This window comes from Galeopterus variegatus, unplaced genomic scaffold (assembly GCF_000696425.1).
Source record: "Galeopterus variegatus unplaced genomic scaffold, G_variegatus-3.0.2 Scaffold3501, whole genome shotgun sequence".
Lineage (NCBI taxonomy): Eukaryota > Metazoa > Chordata > Mammalia > Dermoptera > Cynocephalidae > Galeopterus > Galeopterus variegatus.
The window spans coordinates 85,093-101,615 of NW_007729612.1; the positions used below are offsets into that span (position 1 = coordinate 85,093).

Below are 16,523 nucleotides of genomic sequence, written 5' to 3' on the forward strand. Positions count from 1 at the left end.
GGAGGAAAGTCAGGCTGGGAGGCAGGCAGGCGTCCGGGCGGGGGGCGGCCTTAGTTGGCTCTGGGTGCCCAGACTGCTGGGTCAGGCGAGGTCGCGGCAGGAGGGGGCTGTGGCTCCAGCGGGCGCGCTCTGTGCGGCGCAAGCTGAGTCGGGGGCAGCACGCAGGGGCTGCAGGCAGCACCGAAACGCCCGAGGCGCCCCGGGCCGTAGGGGGGCTGAGACAAGCGGGCGGCCAGACCTGCCGAGGAAACTAACTAAATAAAAAGAGACTGTTATTTAAGGCGCGGAAATTTGAAATATTTGGACAGGAAGAGAAAAGAAAAGAAACCTTAGCGAGGGAGGAGGAAAAAAAAAAAAAAAAAACGCGAGCTAACGGTTTTGCAGCTCCCCCACCCCCACCCCGGGCTTTTCTGCGCGCCCTAAGGGAGCTTTGGACTCCAGCTTTCTTACTAGGGCGCCGGGGGCGAGTTGGAGTCTGGAGAAACAGTTTCAAAGGGACAGAAAGGATGATGTCTTCGCAGCCCCTCCGTAGAGGGCTTGGGTTGGCTATGGGCAGAGCTTTACCCCACGTCTCAGGCGACAAGTTTGTCTCCTGCCTCTCCCTACGTTTCTGCGTGGATATGTTTTCATGGAACTGCCATGTAAAAGCAAAACAGTCTCCAGAGACCAAGACAGGGACTTTCCCCTGTAGCCTTTTGATGAAGGTTGCTTAGGGCGACCTGGAAGGCTGCGAGCACGACCCTTTCTCGTTCCAACACTGCGCTCTTCCAGCGCTGCTGGACTATTACTTCTATCTCCAGTAAAAGCCGAAAGCACCTTTTTGGGAACTGAGATTTCGAAAGCAGTCCCGAGCGACCGATTCCATAACGTTCGCTTCATCAATTTGACAAGGGAAATTTATCCTATTTCTAAGTGAATTGCTTTCCTGGGACAGAATACTTTATTTTTTAGCCAGTCACCCAACGTGGTGTGTGTATACATGGACTTATCACACCGTTGCGAGATGCCTATTATTAAACTACCGATTCACTGCCAAAATATGACAGAAAGCACTTTGCTTAGTGGTTCGGGGACCAGAACTTGGACTGAGGTCCTGTTAGTGTCCCCCTCCCCCAGGCGTTAAGTCTGGATTCAGATTACCGGGCAAGGGCTGAGCCTGAGTTTCCCGATGTGGAGATGTGGATGCGGACGCAGTGAAGGAACTGAATTTGAGAGAGCGCATCTCTCCTCTGTATTCCCCATTATTTCTATTAGTGTCTCCTGGGGCTTTGGACACTCAATTATCACTTGCATCCCTACTCTCAGCATCCGAATAAATTCAGACCCCTCCCCACCTCAGCTCGCTGCAAATTAGACCCCATTAAACTCGGCAGCACCGTTTCTTCCACCCTATACATTTTGGCATATTCAAGAATCTTACTGAATATTGTCGAGGTTTTGGAGAGACTGAATAATGGCTTTTCATAGTTCGTAGAGGGGACCACAAAACTCATTTCTAAAATACTTAGATTAGTAAAATTACTTTCTTCGAAGAGCCAGAGTAATGTGGCGATGTTCTAATGTCTAGCAAATTTTAGGCTGATGAAGAGATAGAGCTTCCTCTCCCCCTATTGTGCTCCGACCACCCGAGAACAAAGCAATTGCAGAAGTACTTCTCTTTTGCTTTATGAAAATCCTATGCCTTTATATTTGAAATCTCTAAAGGGAAATTTTATTTTATAGAATAAAGTAAGTGCTGAGACATGGTGAATACTGTAAAGTCCATTAAACTGGATTTTAAGTACAGATACGAGCATCTTTACAGTTGCAACTTGTAAGAAGGGTTGTTTTTATTACTTTCAGTAATGGTATTGTGTTTAGAAAAAACTCGGCTTACTAATGCAGTATATTATATATATTGACTGTTCCTAAATCCAAAATACAACATTTTCTTTCAAAACCGTCTCAATTTCTTTTTTCTAAAGAAATAAATGTTTTAAGTTTAATTTCATGTTGCTATCAAAAATAAATTTCAGTAACTTGTGGTTAAAGGTAGCAGGAGTAAAACTTGTTGCACTTAGGGAATGTGAATTTTAGTGCAAAATGAAATGGATTAAGCTTTTCCTCCTATATTCTTTTATACTATCAAGGAAAATAAATGATCAAAAACCACTTCCTGCAACCATTCCAATCCTTGTTAGGGCAGGCATTAGAACCATGTCCTTCAATAAACCTTGAAGTATTTTGTTCTTTTTGGAGAAAGGGCAGTGAGCTTATGAAGCAGAAGGAGGGGACTTTCACATAAAACATCTTTGTTCATGTGGGAGATGATGAATAAAGTATTTATAAATTTATAAGTGGTAACTGCATTGAAATCCTTTGGCAAAAATCTTTAATTAAAATGACAGAGCAAGTAGTAGATGCTGGAAAATCCTCTTGGAAATTTGGTATTTCTATTTCCTGCAAAATTAGCTAAAAATGTTCCTTAAAAGGTTTTATACTCCTTTACTAAACAGTTTTGTGGAAATCAAGTACCACATGTTGGAGTGTCTTTTTATTGTAAAGGTTTCTGTATTTATCGTTCTGCAGACCCTAAAACAGTTATAACCTTTACATGTAATTTACACATTTTTTTTCCTGCTGAGTTTATCCCCTAAAAATTGGTATTTGTTTCCTCTTAATACTTAAACAGTTTGTAACATTAAGTTTCTGACATTCAGGGAGAAAAAGCTGGTGTTACACTTAGTACACTTATGGTATACTTTTGGGAAATGTATTATTTAACCAACTTTTTCAAATTGTGATTAAAAAGATCAGCTAAAGAATAGCACTTTTAAGGTGGCATTCACTTTTAAAACTAGCTTTTAGAGCTAACATATATTTGTTTTCAGATTGCTACTTCTGAAAACTGTCCTTCAACTATTTGACTTAACTTTGAGAAAAAGAGAAGAGTGAACATTAGGAGAAATTTACACTGAAATAATTTCAGATTTGATCTTCAAAAAATGTTCTTCTTATTGTTTTAAAGCAGAAATACTAGGCACCAAGTAAAATCTTTGGGATTTGGGGGAGGGGTAGCGGGAGAGGAAGAAAAAAAAATAAATGAATCGTAAACATAATGTCTAGTTTTCCAATTATCTACTTTATCTAACGTCAAGACTTAGAATATCATGAACTTTTAGTGTTTGGGGGAGGGGTAGCGGGAGAGGAAGAAAAAAAAAATAAATGAATCGTAAACATAATTTCTAGTTTTCCAATTATCTACTTTATCTAACGTCAAGACTTAGAATATCATGAACTTTTAGTACAGTTCTCCTTAGCAAGTGGCAAATTGTATGTGGGTTATAGAGGAGTGAAAAATCACAGAGAAAAATGTCCTGTTTTGAGAAAGTGTTTTAATTAAGCAAAAAAAAAAAAAAAAAAAAAAAAAAAAATAAGGAAAAACCCTTTTAAAAAGCATCAGGACAAACCATTTTAAAAACAAAGTCTCCAAGCTGGGTATTGAAATTGGCAAAGGGGAAAGCAAGGAAAGTCAAGGAAAGATAAAATATTCAGAAGAAAGTCAATGCTATTTGCAATTACACGTTAGAACTCAGGATTTTGCAGGTGAAAAAGATGTTGCTTAAATATATTCATGAACCTGTGGTAAGGCTTCACTTATGCAGTCTCAGAAGATTTAGCTAGCTCTTTAAAATATGACAAAACTGAATTTTAACAAACGACATTAAAAGAGTCAGGACCGCCAACCAATTAACTGACAAAGTAGAGGCAATGTGGAAAAACCCTCTCCACATTCATTGCAGATTCGCGACTCCCCCCGCCCCATTTGCCTCCATCAGGCTAACGACCTCATTCCTCCCGTAGAGCCTGGCCAAGTCGCAGGCGGTGTCCCCCTTATGGTTCCGATGCCCCACATTGCTGGCCGTATGCTTCACAAGGAACTCTACCACCGGGAGGTGGCCTTCTTTGGCAGCAAAGTGCAAGGGCAGGTTCCCTTCATTATCTTCGATGTTAACATCAGCTTGAAACTCCAGCAAAGTCTGTAAAGTGTCCAGGAAACCTGCTCTGGCTGCATCGTGAATGACAGCGAAACCAGTTCGGTCTTTCAAATCGGGATTAGCACCTTTAAGTAGTAGTCGCCTGGCAATCTCGGGATTTCCAAGTTTCATAACCTAGAAAAGAAGTAAAAACGGTAGAGTCCTTCTAGTGCTCAGCTACAGAAATATTTAAAAATATCTATCTGTCCTTTTATTTATGCAACTTTATTTTTGATGGAGTGCTTGGAGAAGAACCATAGGATGGAGTTCGAAGGGCTCAGTTGCAGGAAAGTACTAGTAGGTAAACGTAGAAGAAAATTTCTAAAAATTGAGCTTCTATGATGGAATATTTTAAATGGGCCCCAAAGTAGGTTAAATTGATCAATAAAATAGTATTTGTGCAACTTATATAAAATTTACTGACAACTCAGTTCTCTATCTCCCATAAAGAGTTTTGCAATTTCATGACTTTATTAAAATAAAAAAATGGAATTTGGGATATAAGTAAGCATCTCCTTCTATTCGCCTGTTTATGCTCTTAAAATGTGCCTGGGGTATTAATTTTGGAAAATCAAACGTGGGTAAAATTGATTTTCTAAATGGATACTAAAAACAAATAAGGATGGTGAGTTTCTTTAAATCCCAGAACAAGTGTTTCAACACATTCAAACTCTATCACCTAGTGTAAAAGTGATCTGTTAAAAATCTAGATCTGATATTTTCTTAAATGATTAATTTTCACAAGTTTCCTGCAAATAGACATAGACTCAAATTTCCGAGTGTTTTTTAAAAATAGTTTTTCTTTGCAAGTTATTTAATATTGGGTACTAGGTGTGTTCAGTGCTTAGAATCCTACAAGTTATAAAATGTTACTGATTATTAAGGTGTTACATAAATAACAGTGTTCTACATTGCTTATTATATCAATTTATCTAAAACCAAGTTCATTATATGCCTTGTATTAGAAAGGAAATTTGTATGGCAAGTGTTCTTGAAAACAATGAAACAGTCATCCTATTATGTTACTTCACTGTTTCTCAAAGTTCTAACTAGCCTTCTGATTTTCAAGTGAGCAAAATAAGAAAAAATAAGATATTAAATGAGGGTTTTGGGACACGGACAGCTTTGTCTTGTGGTTTGAGCCCATTTAATAATCAATTGGTGATCTTATCTTATTTCCTTTTGCAGTTATTATTAAGCATTTAGGAATAGCTATTTGTAAACTGTCAAAATTTTAAAAGTCTGAATGTGGTATTAATATTTGCTATCGCATACAAATAATTCACATGACAAAGACTTATCTATTGTTGTTTGAATATATTTCACTCATAAGAGTTCTCTATTAGTCCCTCATAATTTTAAAATATCTGTAGAGCAGCATGCAAGAATAAAATATATATAATTTAGTTGTGAAAAATATTACTCTTATTAACATGCCAGAAATTTTTCAGCATTTTAACTAGCTTCATTTACATTTAGGTATATTCATAATAATCTAAATTTATAATAAATAGGTTGCATAGTAGACCTCAATCCTTATAAAATTAAATGATAATCCATTGGAAAACACATATAAAGTAGATCTCTCTCTTTAAAATGTTTGTTTTACAAGTAATCACAAATTAAGTAATATAAAACATACCTAGAATAAACATTTTATAAATGCCAAGTATAGAGATGATCAAGACATTAAGCTTCCCTGTTGTTAAAACCCTATTGACTTTTAGCCCTTCCTTTGGGGCAGTGATAAAAACGGCACATAATTTATTTTTCAAGAACTTCAATAAAATATACTTTTTGGTTATTAAAAATTAATACAATCTAATTTTTGCCACAACTGTCTCTAAAGATTCAGTCACGTTTAAGAACCTAGAATGAGGAAAATAAGAGACAGACACCTTGGATCTTTGTAAAGCAAACATACGATTAAGGCCTTTGATATTATCCTGATTGAAAAAACGTACACTAGGAAAGGAGAAAAAACTTTTACAATTGAATCAAATAAACATAATTGTAGAAGAAAATTTGCCATCTTTCATAGGAAATAATAGTAATATTGGAAATGGTTTTGAAGAAAGTTCTTTCCTGTGTTATGATACAACCTCAGACTCAGGATTATGCATACTGAAAATAAGCTTTGAGACTCCTGTTTGTGTGTGTTTCATTATATATACTGGGACTAAGCCACAATAAGTGGGTGTTAGTATCTTGATAAGTATGTTTTATATAAACAAGATTGCAGTTGTATTTATTTGTCAAAAAAAAAGTCTGTCGAAACTTTTTAAAAAATAGTATTAATCTCGTAGTTTCCTGTTCGTCCAAAGTACTGTAAAATCTTATTTTGAACATGGGTTAAATGGCTCATTCTTTGTGAGATTTATGTAATCTTTTGAGTTTTCAATAGGAAACTTTTCAATATATTAAATTTGTGGCATTTCTATGATTACTAAACCTGTACAAAACTACTAGGTGGAAAAGGAAAAACAAAATCCTTTCCCTACTTAATCTACCTGAAACAGGAAGATAAATAATTTAGTAACAATGCATAAACTTCCTTAAAACTGAAATTTTTGAAAGGCCAGTGTATTCTGATTTAAAATGTATATACTGTATGGACTTGTCTGTTAATAGTATATCTCCTGTCACTTAAATGTCTAATTCTCCTAACTGAAACAAAGCCCTCTAAAAACCCTCCCTCCAATAAGGTTTTCAAAAACAGCTTCAAGTATTGCATTTCTAAACAAGAATACCTCATAAGAATATCATCAGAACTCTGATAAAGCAACTATTTCAGACTACTTTGCCATTTTTTTCTGTTTTTAAGCGTTTCAACTAAGTTAAATGATAATATTCAGAAGAGGAAAAAAATTATCAGGTACAAATTGGCAGCTGAACATGTGTCAATTGTAGACTGTAAATTTAATTACTGAAATTAGAGCATACCACGGCAAGACCGCAGAGACAAAAACTGCAGCTGAGCTCTGATTAGAAAATACAACTTTTTATTCCTCCTCACTCCTGAATGGGTGGGTGTCATTACATTAACTGTGAAATGTACATCCTGTCCCGGTGCCGGTGCCCAGGCCACCCATTCCAAATGAGGAAAGGTCGTTTGTCAAAACTTGAAGAATTTTAAGGAAAAACACCCTTGCCAGTAGTCAAGAAAATTAACGTTAAAGTCAATTATTGGGGGCTAAGTACGTGAAACCACTAATAGCAGTGTATTTACTTCAAATAATAATCATAATAATGTGTTTACAGAGCTGTCTAAAATAAAAACAAAACAAACAAACCTCGGCGCTGCTATGACTACTTTAAAATCTCCACTGTCACAAAAACATTCCAAAAATTAAGACCAAATCTGGAACCCACTTGATATCGAGGATGTTATTGGATTTGACGAGTTTGTTCAAAGTACGTCATTCTAAGGCGTTGGATCCACTTAAAGATATAAAATATGGCAACCAACTAGGTTTAAAAACAGTGAAATTTTGTACCCCTGAAAGCTTAAAAGCTGTCATTCTAGAAACCCGGGTCACGTAGGCAACATTATTGACCTGTTTTCCCCACCTCTGGATACCAACCTGCAGCGCAGTCCTTCCAAATCCATTTTGTGCATTGACGTTTACATTATTTTGCAACAAACTAGTAAGTTGCTCTAGGTCCCCCCTGGCAGCGGCGGACGCCAACTCGTTCCCCCAAGGCTCGGCCATTCTTTAGGGTCCTGACGATCGGGAAAAGATGAATTAGTTGTTTTTCTTTTTCCCCTTTCTTTAGCTCCTAACCAGGCTGCATGATGGCATCGGAGACTGACAGAAGGGCTGGGATGGTTAATCTGGAGTAGAGCTTGGTAGTAAATACTAGTAAGATCTGCCTGCCAAAAGCCCGCCCCTCGATTCACACGTGATTATTCAGCAAAACTGAGCCATTGGAGAGGGGCTCCTCTCCTCGCTTTTTAGCTTAACCCCTATGAAGAATTCTGGTGATTCAACAGAGAGACGCACAAACGCACATACATTCCTGGTTAATTACTCCGGACGTAAGATGTAGGCAGAGTTGTCACGTACCTAAGCTATAGATCGCTGTGAGGAATGTGTGTGGAGACTTAAGGGACTAGAGCAGGGCAGAAAATACCGCAGAAGAAAAGACATGGGGGCGGGGTGGGGGGGGAGAAAAGGCATTAACCCACCCGTGCTCACGATGGTGACTTGAGCCGCGTGAGCCAGAACTGCAGGGGCAGGTCCTCGAAGGGGCTCAGTTTCCATCCGTCTCGCCGAAGGGGTAGTCCTGAGTCCTCCGCTCTGGGAGAGCGCCGCGATGGCTGGATGCTGACGTGCTCCGGGGGGTTAAAGATGATCGCCAAAGGCAAACGGGAGCAGCAGTTCTGTGGCCCTCAAGTTACAGTTCGTAACGACTCCACAGTGCTCTCAACTTCTCCAGAGGAGCCTTAGTCGTGTCTGGGCCGAGCCGCGGGCTAACGCTGAGCGGGGAGGTTCCGGAGTCCGTCCGCCGGGCTGCTGCAGCCCCGCCGAGCCTCAGAGGCCGTGGGAGCCGGGCTCGGCGCGCGTCTCCGGAGGCTGCCGGACGCGCGGCGGGCGCCCGACAACCCTGTCATGCCGGCCCCACCGAGTCCCGGGACTCCCGGCAGCCTGAGGAAGGAGCGAGCGATGAGGGAAGCGCCTATGGGACCCAGGCCGCTGGGGCAGCTCGCGGCTGCATCGCGGCTGCACAGGGCAGCCCACCGGTAACTTCCCGCCTAGGACCGAGCGAGTTCAGGCTTTCGAGTGTAAGCACTCATTGAGCTCCCTCCGCCGCCGTCCTTTCCTTCCTTTCCCGGTTTTTGGGGGGGCCTCTGGAGATGAGGAGGGTCTTGGAAAGGCAGGCCAAGCTCTGAGTATGGGGAGTCGCCACAATCCCAGCGCGCAGCCAGGCCGGCCGTCCTCTCGGCGACAGCCCTGAAGCTTCGGCGTCCTGTGCCACTTCGCCAGCCCCTTGCGGTCCCCCGGCCTGTGCCCCTAGCCTGTGCCGCCGACAGGGCAGCGGCCGTCCCCGCTGTGCCCTGGAGCCGAGCCGGGCAGCACTGCTTCCTCCTGAGCCGCAGCGTTGCCAGTGACAGTTTCTTTTGTAGCTGGTCCCCCCGAATTGCCGGTCCCTGCTTCCTTCACCCCTGCTTGAGCGTTGTCCCCCTTTCTGCTCTTTTCCTTTCCTCCCTCCCTTGCTTTTTTCGCTGAGACAATTGCCGCTTCTGTTGCCTCTGCAGAGACGGTGCCGGTTTCTTCTCCCTTTTTTCCGACCTCATCAGCTTTTTTTGAAAAGAAAAAAATTGAGCGCTTTTTGAGTTGAAAAACCCGCCCCCATTTTAACGGCAGAGTTTTAAGGAGGCTCGGCCGAGTTGCAGCGCCGCGGGAGCGGGAAGGCAGGGCACCGCCCACGCCCCGCCCTCCGCCCTAGTGGCGCTCTCGCTCGCCGCCTCGCTCGCTCGGCCCTTTGGGCCCCGCGCCCGTCTTCCCGCCTCCTCGTTCCCCGCCTCCCATCCTCGGTCTCTCGCACTGACTCCGGCCCGCCAACCGGGAGGGCAGGCCCCAGCTGGAGCGGGGTTCGGCCCGCTGAGCGGGGCCTACCTTCCTCCGGCTGGCAGGCGGGTTGGGGTCTGCGACGCGAAACCGAGGGCTGCCCCGAGCCCTACAGAGGCGGGGGCGAGGGGGTGTTGTTAATTAAGACCAATGTGGAGAGCCTTAGAGACTCGGCGGCTCGGGCTGCTGGAAGGCGGAGAGAAAGTCGGCGCAAAATTTTTCTCCAGCCCAAGCGGGGCAGGTCTGCTCGCTTCCGCGCTCCCCAGTCAGGCTCGCGAAGTTCGGGCGGCCGGGCCTGCGGCTGCAGCCTCTTCCTCCTCTGGGGCGCGCGCACTGCCGTACACTTGGCCTCCGCTCAGCCCCAGGCCTCGGCCTCGCACCTGCTAGTTAACGCCGGGGCCGCGGTGGCTGTAAGGGTAGGGGAGAGACCTGGACTGACAGTAAGCACAGTGCTCAGAACAAGCAAAAGTCTTTTACTGACTGAATTTTACGAAAACCTAAGACATGGTATAGGTAAGATATCAAGGAACTCTGAAGCCTTAATGTTCTAAGGAATAGAAACTATGAGATACTCCTTGGAGGAAAGGGAGAAAAGCAACTAATTTAAAGCAAAATTAAAAAAAAAAAAAAGCCATTGCTTTGTTGCCGAAGCTGTCTCTTTCACTACTTAGATGGGGGCTTGGTTTTGGGGGGTGGGAGGTGAATGGGGACATTGTCTAAATGTAAAGGAATAGTCTCTTCCCTAAATGTCTGTTTCAATCATCCGATCCTAATTCTCTGAACTTTTAACTTCCTCTTTTAGTTATGTGAGATTAACCACTGCTTTTTATATTTTTATTCTCTAAAAAATATCCAGTACGGTTGCATGATGCAGCCAGTGGTGAAAATGAAACCAAGCAAAAAATGACAAGTGAGATCAATTAGAAGTGGCCTGTGGCAAGCATGTCCTCAAAATCTGTACCCAGGTCTTTGAAGTATACTGGGAGTATTAGCTACAAAACACACTAGAAACATCTGGATAATCATCTAGCAACAGATTGGCTGGTAGGTAGAGGGAGAGTTGAAACTGGGGAGAGAATCTGGCAGTGTTTTCTTTAACTGGATTGTTGAGAAACAAAACAAAACAAAAAAACAAACAAAAACACCCAGAGCTCTTTCCTCAGATAACTAAACTTGAATTGCGAATCACGTGGGAACTATGACACAAGAAATTATCTCCTCTCTTTTTTTCTTACATGTGTTTAGACATTTCAAATATAACATTTAGGATTCCATTTATAACAGTAATAAATGATCATTTACTTTTGGTGATTCTGGGAACTGTGTAATCTTTTAGTACAGCTGGAGGGTGTGGTGATAAGTAGCACTGTTAGCTGATGAAGAGATAACTGGTATAAGTCCAGTTTATCAGAGTTGCTTCCTAGCATTTATTATGGTTTCTTGCTTAGAGAAAACATTGTAATGAAGAATCTTAAGTTGTACTTATTATGTAAAGTATGGGTATACATGTGTTATAATTTTCATGAAATACTTTTTGCTGAATAAATGAGTAAATAAAATTTATGGTAACTTAAGATACACACACAGCTGTATTAAGATTTTGGAGGCCCTAAACTCTGAGCAGATTTTGATATCCCTCCACCCCTACCTCATATGCAAATAAAAATAAAAATAATACAAAACCCAAAAATAAGAGTGAAAAAGTCCAACAAAGTTCTGATTTTTCCCATGATGACTATGTCTGTTGCTGAAATATTAATTTTTTTTTTTTTTTAGGAGAAAAAGCCTTTTTTATTTGCAAGTAAGGAGAACACTGGGGATAGCTCCCAAAGCAGTGTCTCCTGAAATAATGAATTCTTTAGGAAAGTTTTCTTTCTTTTTTTTTTAAATCTGGTTTTGCTGGTGCCCTAAAGCTTGTGCTTAGTCTGCCTGTTATGTAAACCAGAACTGGCAGCACAGAGGTTAGTCTTAGTTCAGAGAACATAAGTAAGTAATCTAACATTTATTGAGCACTAGTTCACTGAAGTAGATTCAAGGGTATCTCTGCCCTCAGTAAGCTTATATTCTAACATTGTGTACAAGGTAGATTCACAGTTAAGCACTCTGTTATACTGCAAGTAGTGGTTTCTCTTTTAACATAGTAATAATATGTCTCTCAAATACTGAAATACAACCTTTGTAGTTGGATATTACATACTTACAGTCATAGAAACCTTTTTCTTTAGCAGTTCATAATCATTTAAAAGGACACATCATTTATATGATTTAATCAAATTATTTTGTGCTTTTTCCTCATTGATTCAAGTATGCAGTTTCTGAATGACTACCTTTTGGAAATGTGTGTGTAGTATTTACAATTTCTTTACCTGGTCTCAAAGTTGTTGTCTTTGTTGTATGTACAGATCAACAGAGGTGGAAAACAGACTGCCACCCTCAAGGGGCCTTTTTATCACTTTGTAATTTTGGCTTTGGCATTTTATTTCTGAGATTCAATAGGCTTTTTTATAAGTGGACTCATACACTTAAGAAAGCCCTTTTGTAAAGTAAGAAAAAAATGCCCAGTAAACAACTCAAAAGCTTAAACGTAACAATTAATATTTGTATAGTGTTTCATGGTTATAAAATATGATGCATACATTATTTAATCTTTTCAACAATGTCTATGAGGTATGATAATTGTCTCCATTTTTCAGGTGAGGGAATTGAGGCTAGTAAGAGGTTGTGATTTAAAGTCAGTGAGTAGTGGACATAGGATTTGAACTCAGATCTTACGATTTAAGGATCAGCCTCTAGACCCTTAAACATCTTTCAATCATTAGATGAAATACATGTTTGCTGTTTGGTTACTTAGGTGTGTATCTAACTCTGTAGTAATATTAATCTTCTCATGAATTACATTATAAGCAAGAAGTATTGATAAAACACTTGATTATCTTAACCAAAGAATAAAGGTAACACCACCAGTAATAAGTCATGTTGATAACATGTGGCACTGATGTGATTTGACAAGGAAACATTACCTCTGTGGTATTCTTCCCTAAAATCTATTAACTCAGTGTAATTCTGAGAAAATCTTAGGCAAACCCTATTTGGGGGACATTCTATAAAATTCCCCCCCCCCCTTACAGAAGTGTTGACACTGAGAAACTGTCACAGATTGGAAGAGGCTATGGAGACATGATGACTAAATGTAATGTGGTATTCTGGATTGGACCTTGAAACAAGAAAAGGACATTAGGGTAAAAATCCAAATAGAGTCTCTAGAATTTAATTAATAGTATTGTAGCAATGTTAATTTTTTTAGTTTTGATAGATGTAGAGTGGTTATGTAATATGGTAACCTTAGAGGAAGATGGATAAAAAGTGTATAAGAACATTCTGTATTTTCTTTGGAACTATTCTACAAATCTAAAATAATTTCAAATAAGATTTTAGTAAAATAACTACAAATAAGCTTTATTATGTATAGTTGAAAGTAAGATGAAATAAAAGTTCCTTTTAAAAGATCAATGGTAAGATCAAAGAATGTGGAGATTCTAGAAAAATATCTGCATTTGAATTAGGCTGAACTCCATGAATTATTACAATGGACCAACTGTGAGAATGGGTAGGTTAAAATTATTTTTCTTTGCTCATGCTTATGGACAGAATTTCTCTACATTTCTATTATCTTGGTTTGTGACACTTAAATGAAATTGTTTCTCTTAAGGAAGGAAATCAGGAGAAATGAGAAATGGATTTTTTTTCTTCTAATTCAATATTTATTTTTCTTTCCTTCTTTCCTCTATAGTGGACAACTACTCTGGATGCTGGGTATCAAACGATGAATAAGTCATAGGGAAGAAATGGTCTGTTCAAGAACCATATAAATTTAGCAGCATGGAGGGTGGATTGTAGGGAGGCAACAAGATAAGTGGGAAAAGTACTGGTTTTGACTTAGTCTGTCACTTTGTAGCATAACATTGAGCAAATTCCTAACCTCTCAGAGCAGCTTTTTATTCTGTAAAATGGTTATTGTGAAGATTAAATTAAATGGGATAAGGTATGTAATGTACCTTTACATAGTAGACACCCAACAAAAATTAATAAATTTGAAAGTATTGACTATCTGTTATGTACCCAAGACTTTGCTATGCATGACCTATGGTAAATATAAAAAAACATGGGATTTGAAATAGTTTTTACAGTCTGCCCCCTGTATGGGCAGGTTCTGCAGCTGTGGATTCAACTAACTGCAGGTCAAAAATATGTGGGGGAAAAAAAAACAAAACTAACAATACAAAAAAAATAATTCAAGTTAAAAATACAGTATAACAACTATTTTCATAGCATTACATTGTATTGGGTATTATACATAATCTAGAGATGATTGAAAGGATATGGGAGGATGTGCATAGGTTGTATGCAAATACTAGGCCATTTTATATCAGGGACTTGAGCATCTGCGGATTTTGGTATCTATGGGGATCTTGGAACCAACCACTATAATCTCAAGGAACTTTCAACCTTTGAGGAGAGATAAAACATATGTAGTTGAAACAATTAGAGAAAAAAATTATAGAATTTACTAGAGCACTAAATTGTGTTATAAAGATAGTAAAGCAGTGATTAGAAAGGAGAAAAATCTTTGTTGTCTTAAGTTTTATGCCCTGAGAAAAGCATTTAGGAATTGAAGTACAGAGTAACAATGACTAATATGTTTGAGAGTTTTAAGGTTTATGAAGAATTTTCACAAGCATTATATCATTCAACAGTCAAAATCACTCTATGAGATAACTTTTCTTAGCCTCATTTTATAGATAAAGAAACTGACAGGTTTTGTCAAGGGGCAGAGTTAGAACTGAAACCTAGGAATGTTGACTCTGAAATCTATGCTAGTTTTATAAAAATATTTTATGTTTTCCATGCATTTTCATAGTTGTTTTCTTATTTATCCCATAAAATACTCTTGTCAGAAGCTAAAGACAGAGAGACCAAGTGACTCATCCAAGTTCCCGCAGCTAATTATTTGGAAAAGCAGACTAAAACCCATATGCTTGAATGTCTAGGGCATTCTTCCCATCTTTCTACATCACCACATTGTTTTAATTCAGATGGAGAGAAGGGAGGGAGAAAGAGCAACACAGGATTTGAATGAGTTCTGAGGTACACACATGTAATCACAGAGAAGAACCCTCAACTTTTCAGAGCTGCATCAATCCTGGCCATGTAACTAGGAACAATTATTCACCTGCCTTGTACTGAATGGGGCAACTGAATTGCCACATTTAAATTGTTGGCACTGTGTTTTCTTCGTGACTCACATTTTGGAATTATTTAGGAATTTTGAAATTATTTCCTTAGGGATGGCAATTAAACAAGACACTTCAATTTGTGTGACTATGGAGGGTTCTATTCCTTATCTAGCTAATTTTGGTCTAAATACAGATTATCATATTACAGTTGTAGGCCAGACTATTTTCATTTAAGAAAACATACATAATAAACCTAGATCTTAATACGATATAGTGCTGCTTCTTTGTATTCAGGGAAACCGAACACGTAACTCAAAATTTCTGATTTTTCATGAATACATTCCCACTTCAAGAAGCCTAGGCCTTGGTTTTATATTGTGATTTCACTGGTTTTTATTTTAGCTCTGCAGCATAAAATCAGCAATCTTACTTCACATTTGTAGGCTTTTACATACTTTCCAAAGCAAGTAAATGCCCTATTACAGTCCTGTAGCTGATATTTCCCCAAGGTTGAATCTATTTCACTGTCACCCTTCCTCTAGCTTGGATGACGATTACAAACTGTCACACTTCACTGTACTTAGTCTTTGGCTGTTTTAGGTACAGAGGCTGTCAGTTTCTGACCATAAGTTGAAATTTTCCGTAGCTGATGAGTATTCTAATATAGTTTTTTAACTCATGAAAGTACTTTAGATAGACTGACTATATTTAAAGCTGGACTCAAGTTTTTCCCATTTGTAAGGTGTGTTAGCTCCCCAAAATAGTGCTGACTGCAGCAGTAGAAAGGTTTTTTATTTCTCATAACTACCAATTTAAAAAATGCTCATCCTCCTCTTGGGGTCAAGATTCTCACCTTTCTCAGCTCCCACGTCTCCCTCGTGTCTACCGTGGGAGTCTAATTACCTCCGTATTGCTAAGTCTGAGGATACAGATGCCAGGGGCCTTGCGATTGGGTGTGACAGTATGTAAAGCAGGATTTGACGCTGAGGTTGAACGTAAGAGACTGTATATGAAGATGTATTTCGGTGAAACTCTGTTGGAGAAAATGTACGTTTATGAAATGCTGTTTGTTAGACGGGTTGTGACAGTCTGTTGCCTCGGTTTGTGAGGTTGGATGTGTACCTGTGTGACTAACCACGTGAGGCGCAGAATCTGATTCCCGCCCCAACCAGGGGGAGGCAGTACCCCGAGGTCTCTGAGTAAATCTAAACCGGAATAACCTGTTGCGGGACTTCAAGCTCCCGCAGTTGCAGGTTGGCATCCCCGCCACCCGCGCAGGGATCCCAGCCTGGTAGTTGCGCGCCCAGCTCTTGACAGGAGGGCTGTCACGTGGCAGCCGCAAAGCGGCGCTTTGCGACCTCGATGACAGGCAAAATGTGCGACAGCCCTGGCGCTGGCCAACCAGGGGCGGAGGCGGCGGCCAGGGAGGAAGCGGGGGAGGCGGAGGCGGCCGTGGCGTTCGCCCGCCTGCTTGTTCGCTCGGTTACCCCGCCCACGCCGGTCTCCCCGCGGCTAAAGGGAGCCGGGTGGTGCGCTGTCGCTACCTGCCCTCATCCTGGCCGGACCCGCTTCCAGACCAATCTCCCTATAGGGGCGACCGCGGCGCGGGCTCCGCAGGGCGCAGGCGGGCGGCCGGGGCGCCTGAAGGTTACTAAGTGCATGAGCGCCTAGCGCCTCCCGCGCTGCCCCGCCCGCCGGCC

At 40.7% G+C, this 16,523-nt stretch overlaps 1 protein-coding gene across 2 annotated transcripts; it reads right to left on the minus strand.

Annotated features, from left to right (window-relative positions):
* Positions 1 to 3,577: 3,577 nt before the first annotated feature.
* Positions 3,578 to 8,470, minus strand: CDKN2C (cyclin-dependent kinase inhibitor 2C (p18, inhibits CDK4)). Of its 2 annotated transcripts, XM_008585225.1 has the most exons (3): positions 8,206 to 8,470; positions 7,601 to 7,740; positions 3,578 to 4,151 (listed from the first exon to the last, which is right to left on the minus strand). In XM_008585225.1, the coding sequence occupies exons 2-3, from the start codon at positions 7,727 to 7,729 to the stop codon at positions 3,774 to 3,776; spliced, it is 507 nt and encodes a 168-aa protein (XP_008583447.1). In that variant the 5' UTR covers positions 7,730 to 7,740; positions 8,206 to 8,470; the 3' UTR covers positions 3,578 to 3,773. The 2 variants fall into 2 exon arrangements, with proteins under 2 accessions (XP_008583447.1, XP_008583446.1); XM_008585224.1 differs by lacking the exon at positions 8,206 to 8,470 and having other exon boundaries at positions 7,601 to 7,873.
* Positions 8,471 to 16,523: the final 8,053 nt, after the last annotated feature.

What these genes read in the sequence shown, in the direction of transcription:
- CDKN2C (XM_008585225.1), bottom strand. Translation starts at nt 7,729, where the DNA reads ATGGCCGAGCCTTGGGGGAACGAGTTGGCGTCCGCCGCTGCCAGGGGG. An exon ending in TTGGAAGGACTGCGCTGCAG is followed by an intron (nt 4,152 to 7,600) that starts GTTGGTATCCAG and finishes CTTCTTTTCTAG; the next exon opens with GTTATGAAACTTGGAAATCC.